The sequence below is a fragment of the Conger conger genome, chromosome 19, assembly GCF_963514075.1.
Source record: "Conger conger chromosome 19, fConCon1.1, whole genome shotgun sequence".
Lineage (NCBI taxonomy): Eukaryota > Metazoa > Chordata > Actinopteri > Anguilliformes > Congridae > Conger > Conger conger.
The window spans coordinates 1153507-1166569 of record NC_083778.1 but is presented as its reverse complement, the minus strand read 5'-3'; the positions used below and the strand labels follow the sequence as shown (position 1 = coordinate 1166569).

General features: G+C 42.0%; 1 protein-coding gene and 1 pseudogene across 1 annotated transcript in view; both read right to left on the bottom strand.

Annotated features, from left to right (window-relative positions):
* Window positions 1–13063, bottom strand: part of LOC133118958 (NACHT, LRR and PYD domains-containing protein 3-like) — a 734314-nt pseudogene that overhangs the window by 614304 nt on the left and 106947 nt on the right.
* The window catches only part of LOC133118904 (NLR family CARD domain-containing protein 3-like), a 40693-nt gene that overhangs the window by 14082 nt on the left and 13548 nt on the right, over window positions 1–13063 (bottom strand). Inside the window, exon 2 of the mRNA XM_061229185.1 lies at window positions 10440–12285. Within this exon, the coding sequence (XP_061085169.1) occupies window positions 10440–12285 (1846 nt within the window). The remainder of the gene's footprint in view (window positions 1–10439; window positions 12286–13063) is intronic.

Below are 13063 nucleotides of genomic sequence, written 5' to 3'. Positions count from 1 at the left end.
CACACACCCTAAAGCACACAATCCCTCAAACAGACAGATCACACAAAAAGACACAGAGGTGGCCATTTTAAAAGACTCCAATGGGAAGTTTATAAACGAGGAGCAGCTTTTTCCTGGCCAAAAAGTACCAAAGATTTGCTGTCCCAGAACCAAGGATGCACTTCAGATTCTGTCCGAGCCTGATTTCAGCTCCTCCAAACACATCATCATCCACACAGGCACAAATTACCTGAGGGAAGAGCAGGAGAGGGTGGGGGCTCTGCTCAGGAGAGTGGCAGAGAGGGCCTCAGAGAGCTTCCCCAACTCCAAAATCACCATCTCAGCCCTGCTGCCCCGCAGGGACTTCCACCCCCTCACTATACATCTCCAGAGGCTGCGCTCTGATACCCAACATGCACCTGGCTCATTACCCCACCATCGGAGTTCGCCAAGACGCTGAAAGACGTGGCACTCAGCAGACGCTCTGGCAACAAAAGAAGAGTCTCCAGCACCGCCCAGCAGAGCCCTCCTGCACCGGCCAGGACCCCACTCACCACCCAGCCCACCTCAGACACATCGCACCCAACAAAGGACCGGGATACCAACCTCACCCAGCCCACCTGAATGCACCACCCCAACCAAGCACACTACCCCCACCACCCCAACCAAGTACACTACCCCCACCAGCCCAACCAAGCACACTGCCCCCACCAGCCCAACCAAGCACACTACCCCCACCAGCCCAACCAAGCACACTGCCCCCACCAGCCCAACCAAGCACACTACCCCCACCAGCCCAACCAAGCACACTGCCCCCACCAGCCCAACCAAGCACACTACCCCCACCAGCCCAACCAAGTACACTACCCCCACCAGCCCAACCAAGCACACTGCCCCCACCAGCCCAACCGAGCACACTACCCCCAGCAAACCAAAGGATTTGCAATCAAGTATTAAAAAGTGAAAGTTTGATTTATGATTTTTAGTTTGTCCCATTACTTTTGGTCCCTTAAAAAGTGGGAGGCACATATACAAACTGTTGTAATTCCTACACCGTTCACCTGATTTGTAAATACCCTCAAATTAAAGCTGAAAGTCTGCAGTTAAAGCACATCTTGACTGTATATATTGTTGATAAAGGCGGAGTCAAAAAGGTTTATATCCCTTCAGCCTTAATATAATACATTGTTTATTTTCTATATTGTTCGTCTCATCCAAAACAATTGTAATCATTAACAGTTACCACAGTATGAAATCTATTTAGATTAGCGTGTGGAATATCCAGGAACTGAGCTCTTTAATTTTCTGGAATTCTAACAAAATATAAAAAATATTTACATAATTATTTTACAAGAGACATGGTGTCTGGAAGGTGCTGTCACTCACTGTCTCGCAGATTACAAAAAGATTATTGTGCCCTCACAAAAACGAAGTACCATCACTCAAGACTCAGGGGGACTAATAATCTGGTATGAATCTGAACAACAACAAAAAATTGAGCCCATCAAAAAAGGAAAAAATTACTTATGGTTGAAAATCAAAAAATAATTTTGAACCAAAAGATGTGTTTCTCTGTGCAGTCTAAATTCCTCCTTCAGAGTCCCCTTATTTCTGTGAAGAAATGTTCCCCAAACTGCAGAAAGAATGTGTCATTTCCAGACCCAGGTGAATGTACTCATCTGTGGGGATCTGAACTCCAGAACCGGAACCCTGCTGGATTTCACCAGCACAGAGGGAGACAACTACATTAGCGGGCAAACATTCTGCAACAACTGGAATATCCTCCAAAGAAACAACCATGACAAGGTTACTCCTGCAGCTCTGACGTAGCCTGAGTCTGTACATTGTCAACGGTAGGAGACTCTTTAGGAAGATACACCTATTGCGCACCTCTTGGCAACAGTACAGTTGATTACATGGACACAGATGTAGACCCCTTCTCTTTCAGTGCATTTACTGCCAAGCCACTAACCCCTCTGTCTGATCACAGCCAAATTACAGTGTATCTGAAAAGGACAGAAACTGACACCACCACACACAGCCCAGTAAGCTGTTCAAACTGCCAAAATCATACAGATGGGCCGGAAACAGTACAGAACAGTTCCAGAAAGCAATTGGCACCCAAAAAATTAAAACATTATTAGACACCTTTCTGGAAACCACATGCTCACAGTAAAGAAGGCATAAATCAGCCAGTGAAAAATATCAGTTTTATATTTGGGAAAATTGCTAACATATCTGAATTGAAAATATCTAGTAATAAACAAATAAAATCCAAAGACGACAACTGGTTTGATACAAAATGTCAAAATATAAGGAAAAAACTGTGGAAACTGTCAAATCAAAAACACAGAGACCCATTAAATCCTGATTTGCGCCTCTGTTACTGTGAGACACTAAAACACTACGAACGCATGCTCCGAACCAAAAAAGTATTGTATACAGTTGACACTAATTGAGGAATCCATTAATACTAACACATTCTGGGAAAATGGGAAAACACTGAATAAATCAAAACTGAACAATTGGCCATTCAAAACGGAGATATGGACTGAACAAATTTCACAGGCTATTCTAAAATTATTTAACTTGGTTCTGAGCGTGGGTTACTTCCCTGACATCTGGAATCAAGGGCTTATAACCCCAATCTTTAAAAGTGGGAATAAATTGGATTGCAACAATTACCAAGGCATTTGTGTGAACAGTAATACAAGACTCATAGACTTCCTTAATGAGCACAATGTCTTGAGTAAGTCAAATTGGATTCTTACCAAAACACCGCACAACTGATCATATTTACACCCAACACACCCGAATAGAAAAATATGTGAACCAAAATAAAAATTTAGCTTGCTCTCATAAATTCCCAAAAAGCACTTGATTCAATTTGGCATATTTGCTTATTCTACAAACTTCTTGAAAGCGGTGTAGGGGGTCAAACGTATGATATTGTTAAATCAATGTACACAGGCAATAGGCGCGGCATAAAAATTGGCAACCAAAGAACAGACTTTTTCATGCAGGAGCGTGGAGTGAGACAGGGTTGCAACCTAAGCCCAACTCTATTCAACATATATATTAATGAATTAAGTCCCTGGTCTCATGCTACAGGACAAAGAGATGAAACTCCTACTCTACACAGATGACCTGGTTCTGAGGTCACCCACAGCACAGGGCTTACAGCAGGGCCTGGATCGGCTAGAGAAATACCGTCAGACCTGGGCCCTGACGGTAAACATGAAAAAGTCAAAGATAATGATTTTCCAAAAAAGATCCAGATCTCAGGGAAACACATATAACTTCAGAATAGGGACAAACCAAAAAGAACACTGCACAAACTTGAACTATTTAGGCCTAAGTATAAAATGTTCCGGAAATTTCAACCTGGCAATAAATGAACTGGAAGAGAAGGCATCTTGGGCATTCTATGCCATAAAGAAACAGATCAGCATTGAAATCCCAATCAGAATTCATATTTGGTTAAAAATATTAGAATCAGTAATTGAACCAATTGCCCCATATAGCAGTGAAGTGTGGGGTCCGCTTACAAAGCAAGATTTTGCTCAATGGGACAAACACCCAACTGAAACCCTGCATGCAGAGTTTTGTAAGAACATCTTACAAGTACAGCAGAAAATGGCAAACAATGCATGCAGGGCAGAATTAGGCCAATATCCATTATTAATCAAAATACAAAAGACGGCAATACAATTTTGGAAACATTTAAAAAACAGCCCAGAGAAGAGTCCCCTCAACCAGCTGGTCCTGAGGCTCAGTTCAACCAAATTATAAAGCAACAAAAACAAAATTACATTACTTACTGGAATATTCAAACACAAAATCAAAACAAATTAGAATGCTATCTGGCCCTAGAAAGACAATACACTGTGGCAGATTATCTGAACACAGTGAAGAATTATAAACTCAGGAAAACACTGACTAAGTACAGACTCAGCGAGCACAACCCAGCAATAGAGAACTGGCGCCACCGGCAGACCTGGCTGCCCAGAGAAGAGAGGCTGTGCTCCCACTGTGACAAACAGGACATGGAGACACACACACAGACACACACACACACACACCCCATACACACACACACACACACACACAGACCCCATACACACACACACACACACACACACACACACACACACACACACACACACAGACCTGGCTGCCCAGAGAAGAGAGGCTGTGCTCCCACTGTGACAAACAGGACATGGAGGCAAAGCTGCACTTTCTAACCATTGTGACAAATACATAGACATTCCAGAACTTCTCTATCCCAAATTTTAAAATATAAACCCAAACTTCTCAGCTATGTCAGAGACACAATTCTTACAAATCCTCCTTGGAGAGGAAAGGAGCTGTGCACATTTGGCAGCACAGTATGTAGCTACCTGCCACAGCCGAGGGACAGCAGTGACCCCTAACCCCCACCAGTTTTAATGATGAAATAATATAATATGATATAATAATTTGCATATATATATATATATATCTGTCATTATGAATAGACTATTGTAATTAGATAATGTGTTTCACTGTAATCTTTGTATTGTTAATAAGTTTACTGTTTTTGTTAACAATATGTTTGCTTATAACGCATTGGAATTTGTAATGGAAAATATGTCATGCCACTAAAGCATTTTGAACTGAACTGAATTGAGAGACAGAGAGAGACACCATCAGTTATGAGAATTACTAAAGCATAGCTGCACTGAAATGCAAAAACCGGCTATTTCCCTGAGATGTGGAATCAAGGACTAAGAACACCAATATACAGAAGTGGAGACAAATTTGACCAACAATTGCATCTGTGTGAACAGTAACCAGGGGAAGGTTTTCTGTAGTATTCTAAATGACCAAATACTTGCTTTCCTTATTGAACACAATTTTTCGAGTAAAAAATCTAATTGGTTTTCTTCCAAAACAATGTACAGATCATATTTACACCTTAAACACCGTACTAAACAAACATGTTCACCAAACTAACAGAGGAAAAATATTTGGATGTTTTATGGATTTAAAAAAAGCATTTGACTGGGACACGCAAGGTCGGTGGTTCGATCCCCAGTGTAGCCACAATAATATTCACACAGCTGTTGGGCCCTTGAGCAAGGCCCTTAACCCTGCATTGCTCCATGGGAGGACTGTCTCCTGCATAGTCTAATAAACTGTACGTCACTCTGGATAAAAGCGTCTGCCAAATGCCATTAATGTAATGTAATGTAATGGATTATTTCTCAAACTTCTTCAAAGTGGTGTAGGGGGCAAAATATATGACATCATAAAATGAATGTACTCAGAAAACAAATGCAGTGTAAAAATTGCAAACCAAAGAACTTCAGTGCGTCAGGTTTGACCTGGCAGTAAATGGAAGGAGAAGGCAGGCAAGGCTTTTTACACCATAAAGAGGAGGCTACACAATTTAAACCCACCCATTAAAATTTGGATTAAAATATTTGAACATGTAATTCAACCAATCGCTCTTTATGGTAGTGAAGTATGGGGTCCCATTACCAACCAAGATTACACCAAATGGGGAAAACACCCTCACACTCACAATTCCTGTGAGCAGTGCGCTTTCAGCAGGCTAAAGCTATTGACAACATACAGTGCATCCGGAAAGTATTCACAGTGCTTCAATTTTTCCACATGTTGTTATGTTACAGCCTTATTCCAAAATGGAATAAATTATTTTTTTTCCTCAGAATTCTACACACAACACCCCATAATGACAACATGAAATAAGTTTTTTGGAAATTTTTGCAAATTTATTAAAAATAAAAAACTAATCACATCAAAATCACATGTACATAAGTATTCACAGCCTCTGTCATGAAGCTCAAAATTGAGCTCAGGTGCATCCTGTTTCCACTGATCAACCTTGAGATGTTTCTACAGCTTAATTAGAGTCCACCTGTGGTAAATTCAGTTGATTGGACATGATTTGGAAAGGCACACACCTGTCTATATAAGGTCCCACAGTTGACAGTGCATGTCGGAGCACAAACCAAGCTTGAAGTCAAAGGAATTGTCTGTAGACCTCCGAGACAGGATTGTCTCGAGGCACAAATCTGGGGAAGGGTACAGAAAAATTTCTGCTGCTTTGAAAGTCCCAATGAGCACAGTGGCCTCCATCATCCATAAATGGAAGAAGTTCGGAACCACCAGGACTCTTCCTAGAGCTGGCCGCCCATCTAAACTGAGCAATCGGGGGAGAAGGGCCTTAGTCAGGGAGGTGACAAAGAACCCGATGTCAGAGCTCCAGCGTTCCTCTGTGGAGAGAGGAGAACCAGAAGGACAACCATCTCTGCAGCAATCCACCAATCAGGCCTGTATGGTAGAGTGCCCAGACGGAAGCCACTCCTTAGTAAAAGGCACATGGCAGCCCGCCTGGAGTTTGTCAAAAGGCACCTGAAAGACTCTCAGACCATGAGAAACAAAATTCAGTGGTCTGATGAGACAAAGATTGAACTCTTTGGCGTGAATGCCAGGCGTCATGTTTGGAGGAAACCAGGCACCGCTCACGCACCTGGCCAATACCATCCCTACAGTGAAGCATGATGGTGGCAGCATCATGCTGTGGGGATGTTTTTCAGCGGCAGGAACTGGGAGACTAGTCAGGATTGAGGGAAAGATGAATGCAGCAATGTACAGAGACATCCTGGATGAAAACCTGCTCCAGAGTGCTCTTCACCTCAGACTGGGGCGACGGTTCATCTTTCAGCAGGACAACGACCCTAAGCACACAGCCAAGATATCAAAGGCGTGGCTTCAGGACAACTCTGTGAATGTCCTTGAGTGGCCCAGCCAGAGCCCAGAATCCGATTGAACATCTCTGGAGAGATCTGAAAATGGCTGTGCACCGACACTCCCCATCCAACCTGATGGAGCTTGAGAGGTGCTGCAAAGAGGAATGGGCAAAACTGCCCAAAGATAGGTGTGCCAAGCTTGTGGCATCATATTCAAAAAGACTTGAGGCTGTAATTGCTGCCAAAGGTGCATCAACAAAGTATTGAGCAAAGGCTATGAACACTTATGTACATGTGATTTCTGAGTTTTTTTTTTTAACAAACTTGCTAAAATTAAAAAAAAAACTTATTTAATGTTGTCATTATGGGGTGTTGTGTGTAGAATTTTGAGAAAAAAAAAATGTATTCCATTTTGGAATAAGGCTGTAACATAACAAAATGTGGGAAAAAGTGAAGCGCTGTGAATACTCCGGATGCACTGTACCTTCGCTCCACAATGACCGAGGAGCGTCTTTCACAGCTTGCACTTGTCTTTATCAGGAGAAGTGACAACGAATATTGAATATCTGTAGGCGTGATGCATGTATGCTAGGCTATGGTGGATGTAAAATTAAACAAGAGATGTACATTTCCTCAAGAAAATGCGGAGTGTGATTGCGGCAAATTGGTGGAATATTGCTGCTACTGCTAATACTATGGTGTTTAAATATGTCACATTGTGACATCACAGGCTATTGTGACATTAAATCAGTGGACTATTACAGTTCAAATATTTGCATTTCCGGGCTTAGCAGAGCATTGGTTTCTCTTCACACGGACTGGGAAGAGTCAATCTGACATGGATGACTGAATCTATAAACCTAATAGTTTACTTTGTATATAGTCATATGAGAGTTATTGTTCAATATCATTAAAGTGAAACATGTATCTTATGCAACACTTTGTAAAATACTTGTTTATTCAAGGAAAGAGTTATCATGACCATATTTTCTTCTTTCTTTCTGAACAAATTTCTGGTTAATGGCACTACAAGCTTAAATTGTATGTGATGTTGCCATGTTTTAACATAAACAAAATGCTTAAGAATAAAGGCATGTATTTGGGATTAATTTAACATTTTTAAATGCACCAGAAGCCTCCAAATTGCATCAGAAAAAAGAGGCCAGCGGACATCATCTGAACCCCCCTGCCCGGCTACTCTTTCTCTTTGGCCGACTACTTACATTTTTGGGGAACACTCTGCATTGTTCAACATGCGGTCCCTTTCTGGAGCTACACTCCGCCACTCCTGCTTCAGCGCGTCAACGACTGCAGTAACTGTCACCTGCCGTCCTCAGTGAAAGCTACGAGCCGTTGGGCATGTGCTCCTCACAATGTGAAATCCGCTGGCCTTTGAAATCATTTCCATTAAAAAGCAATGAGCTTTCTGTATAGAAGCATGGCTGCTTCTGTTTTCACTGGCAGGCTTCCAGAACAGAGACATACCAGCAAACAAAACTGTATTTCTTCTAAAATTGTTCATAAAGATTCAAACTGTGACAACAGTGTTCCCACCATTTTAAATGTGATAGTACCTAGAAGGACCATGGCTCAGAATTGTCCATCTATCCTCAGAAACAATGAAAAAATTGGTCGGAAGTATCACGTTTCATGTTTCATGTTCCATGTCATGTCATGTTTTATGTTTAGTTGTTGTTACAATTTAATTGTTAGTTTTGCCATGTCATGTTATTTAGTTTATTGTCCTATGTCACAATTCATGTTTCATGTTACGTTGTACTGGTCATTGATTAGCATACACTTTTTCATGTCTTTCTGCAAATCTTGCATTCCTGCTTTCTCTCTCTCTCTTTCTGTCACTCACACCTTAATTGTTTCAATTTCCCTTGTCTACTTACTAATCTACTAATGCTAGATCAGGATTGGGTAATACTTACATTCTAATCATGTGCTCACGTTACCTTACGTTTCTTGTGCATGTCATTTACTAATTTACTAATGCTAGGGCAGGATAGGTTTATTCCTAACGATTACTAATTACCTCGTTAACTTGTCAATCCTCCACACCTGATTTCCATTCGCTTGCTGCTCTCAAGCTAATTGTCTACACCTGTCTTCACCTGCATATAAAGCTCAGTTTCATGTCTTGTCTTGGGGAAATTGGTTGCCTCCTGTTTGTCAGTGTGGCGCTTTAGTGGCCATCGTCAAGCCATCGTCAAGCCATCGTCAAGCCATCGTCAAGCCATCGTCAAGCCATCGTCAAGCCATCGTCAAGCCATCGTCAAGCCATCGTCAAGCCATCGTCAAGCCATCGTCAAGCCATCGTCAAGCCATCGTCAAGCCATCGTCAAGCCATCGTCAAGCCATCGTACTGACCAAAGATTATTGACTGTTTTGTTGACCATTGCCTGCCTGTACCATGACTTTGCCTGCTGTTTTTGTGCTTTTGCCCTGTGGAGCAGACTTTGGTCTTGACTCTTGCACCGTCATCGACCCTGAGCCTGCCTACCATCCGCCTGTACTTCTGCCCCACTGACGGCTTTCTTCCCGCGTGGTGTACCGACTACGAGACTGCCTTCTCCCTCGGTACTGCGCTTTGGTTCTTTGGCTGGATTTTTTGTGCATGAACATTGTTTTTGTTTTTTTGACCACGCTCTCTGGATATTCCCCGAATGAAGCCCTGACGGGACTTTATTACACCACTGTTTCTGAGTCGTGCTTTTTGGGTCCAACCCCCCACGCATCCGTCTCAGAAAGCTTGTGGGAAATCACAAAAGGAGAACTAGCAGAGTCAAATTCTGGCAGGAAGTCAGACTTGCCCTCGACTGTTTGTTTCCAGCTGTGCTGCTTATGCATTTTCATTTCATTACTTTGTGCAAAAAAGTGAGACTTTTTCCAGAAAAATAAAGAAATATTGTAAATCAATTTCTTATTGATGGTTTTGAAATATCACATGTCCAGACAGCCAAATTCTTTGGCATCTTAATTGATGAAATGTTAAACTGGAATGATCACATAGTAACAAAATCGCCCAACCATTATGAGCCATCATCCCCACTTTTTGCTAAAGTGAATTTACTGTCAATTTCTGATATTAACATTCAAATCATCCAGAATCCCTGCCAAAACCTTGCCAGGACCTATTCTGTCTCAATTCACAGGTTCACACACACTAGAAATACCAACAATATTCATCTCCCTCTCTTTCACTCCTCTCCACTACTCATCCTTATTCGAATCATCAACACCTATGTGTGGGAGATGGTGGGTTACTGTACACTGAACATTACTGCTGCCCTAGAGGTATGGAGAATAGTTTTTTAAAACAATAAAACTAAATAAAAACTTGCTGAGATTACAGGATGAACCTAGATTCCCCCTTTAATCGCACACATGAGCTGTGCTATATGTTTTGACATGTTGATCCATCAGATTACTCTGCCTTTCACTTACAACAAATTCATCATTTATTTGACAGTTTATCTTTGGAAATAATGATCATGAGTTAAATTAAATTAAATATATGTGAGGAGCTTTGGAGCTTATGTTCTGGATTCAGAAAAGTAAATGAGGGCACAAGCTAGATTGGAATATTATAATCACATTTTGCCTGAAAATGTTATTCCACATTATTCTGACTAGAATGATAAAGTATGAAAATATGCTGTCAATCATCTACATGAATAAAGACATAATACTGACCTGGCCTTCCTGCAGTTCCTGACTACTGGTACCAGTCTGTGACGACCTGCCTTTGATGTGTTGTAGCTCTTCAAGTCAAACTCATCCAGGATCTCCTCTGACATCACTAACACAAAGGCCAGAGCTGAACATTGGTGGGGTTCCAGCTCTTTATCAGAACATTTTCCTAATCTCAGGGAATTCTGGATTTCCTTCACTGCAGAGTTGTCATTCAGTTCATTCAGACAGTGGAACAGATTGATGGTCCTCTCTGCGGAAGATTCAGATTTGATCTTCTCCTTAATGTACTGGACTGTTGTCTTGATGCTCCCTGATCTGCTTTCTGTCTGTAGTCTCTTAAAGAGTTTTGTTATCCATTGTCCTCCATCAGATCTTCTTCCTGTCTGTGTCAGTATTTCTCCTAAAAGGGGCTGAATGGAGTCCAGAGAGAGGCCGAGAAGGAATCGGAGGAAAAGGTCCAGGTGTCCGTTCTTACTCCGTAAGGCCTGATCCACTGCAGTCTCATGTAACTCAGACAGCTGCACTCTGCCACTGTGAGGTTTTGATTCTTCTGCTCTGAGCACATTTCTGTTCTTATTTACACATGAATGAAACACAAACAAGGCAGCCAGATACTCCTGAATGCTCAGATGCACAAAGCAGTAGACCTTCTCCTGACCCAACCCAAGCTCCTTTTTAAAGATCTCTGTGCACACCCCAGAGTACACTGAAGCTTCACTGACATCAATGCCACTGTCTCTCAGCTCCTCTTCATAGAATATCAGATTGCCCTTTTCCAACTGAAGAAAAGCCAGCTGCCCCAGTTTCAGGATGATTTCTGTATCTGATGCTGACATCTTTGGGTTTGTTTCATCAGAGCCACGATACTTCAGATTCTTCACATTAGTCTGAATGAGCAGGAAGTGTGTGTACATTTCAGTCAGAGTTTTGGGCAGATCTCTTTTCTTTACTTTTCCCAAAATTGTCTCCAGAACAGTAGCTGAAATCCAGCAGAAGACTGGTATGTGACACATGATGTAGAGACTCCTGGATGATTGGATGTGTGAGATGATTCTGCTGGCCTGGTTCTGATCTCTGATTCTCTTTCTGAAGTACTCCTCCTTCTGTGGGTCATTGAACCCTCGTACCTCTGTCACCTGGTGGATGCACTCAGGAGGGATCTGATTGGCTGCTGCAGGTCGGGAGGTGATCCAGAGGAGAGCAGAGGGAAGCAGATTCCCCTTAATGAGGTTGGTCAGCAGCACATCCACTGATGATGACTTTGTTATATCACAGCAGATCTCATTGCTTTGGAAAAGGAGAGGAAGTCGACACTCATCCAGACCATCAAAGATAAACACAACTTTGACTTCATCACCTTCAACACTTTTGATCTCTTTCAGTTGTGGAAAGTAGTGCTGCAGAAGTTGCATCAGACTGAATGTTCCTTCCTTCTTCAGATTCAGGTCTCGGAAAGGAATGGTGAAGATGAAATCAACGTCCTGATTGGCTTTTCCTTCTGCCCAGTCCAGAATGAACTTCTGCACAGAGACGGTTTTCCCAATGCCAGCAATGCCCTTTGTAAGCACAGTTCTGATGTGTTTCTCTTGTCCAGGTAAAGGCTTAAAGATGTCATTGCAGAGGATTGGAGTCTCCTGGGTGGTTTGTCTCTTGGATGCTGTCTCAATCTGTCTGACCTCGTGCTCATTATTGACCCCCCCACTTCCCCCCTCTGTGATGTAGAGCTCTGTATAGATCTCATTGAGGAGAGTTGTGTGGCCCTGCACTGCTAAACCTTCAAATATGTATTCGAACTTCTTCTTCAAATGAGTTTTCAGTTCCTGCTGGGCTCTTTTAATGGGTTCATCTGAAGAGAGGAATATGAGAAATAATTATGTTTAAAATCAGATTAAAGTTTACAATTCAATAACAGATTAAGAAGAAAAGCAGTTTCCACAGTATTTTACACACATCAGTGTTACAAACCTTTAACAGTGTAACACACCTCTAAGTACATACTGCTGCACTTGTAAAATAAGAATTAACACCTTAAAATACCGTCTTCAAAGGTCACATGGTCATTTTAAAATCTATTCTGCCCTGAATGTGAACTCAGGACAGTCTGTCTAATGGGACAGTGCTTTAGTTACTGCACAAACTCAGGACAGTCTGTCTGATGGGGCAGTGCTTTAGTCTGTGCATTTGTGGACCCCTATAATCACTATTTGAGGCTATAATTTCATTTAAATGCCAATGTGAACATTGGTTTTCTAGTTGTAAGATCATCAAGGTAAAGCATTATCATGAAAGTGAATTCTATAAATCAGAACATTGCACTGTGAGATCTGTTTGCTAAACTCATGTCAGTACTCTAATGGACACACAGTAGCAATGAGAGAGAACTTACTGTGCTGCTCATCTCTCTCCAGTGAGTCAGCCAGATCCTTGAAATAAACACATGAAGAGGTGTGCTGTGTGAAATAAACACATGAAGAGGTGTGCTGTATCAGTGTGAAATAAACACATGAAGAGGTGTGCTGTATCAGTGTGTGAAATAAACACATGAAGCGGTGTGCTGTATCAGTGTGTGAAATAACACTCAATGCACTACAACCACAGCCTTGTGTCACATGGCCAGAAAAGGG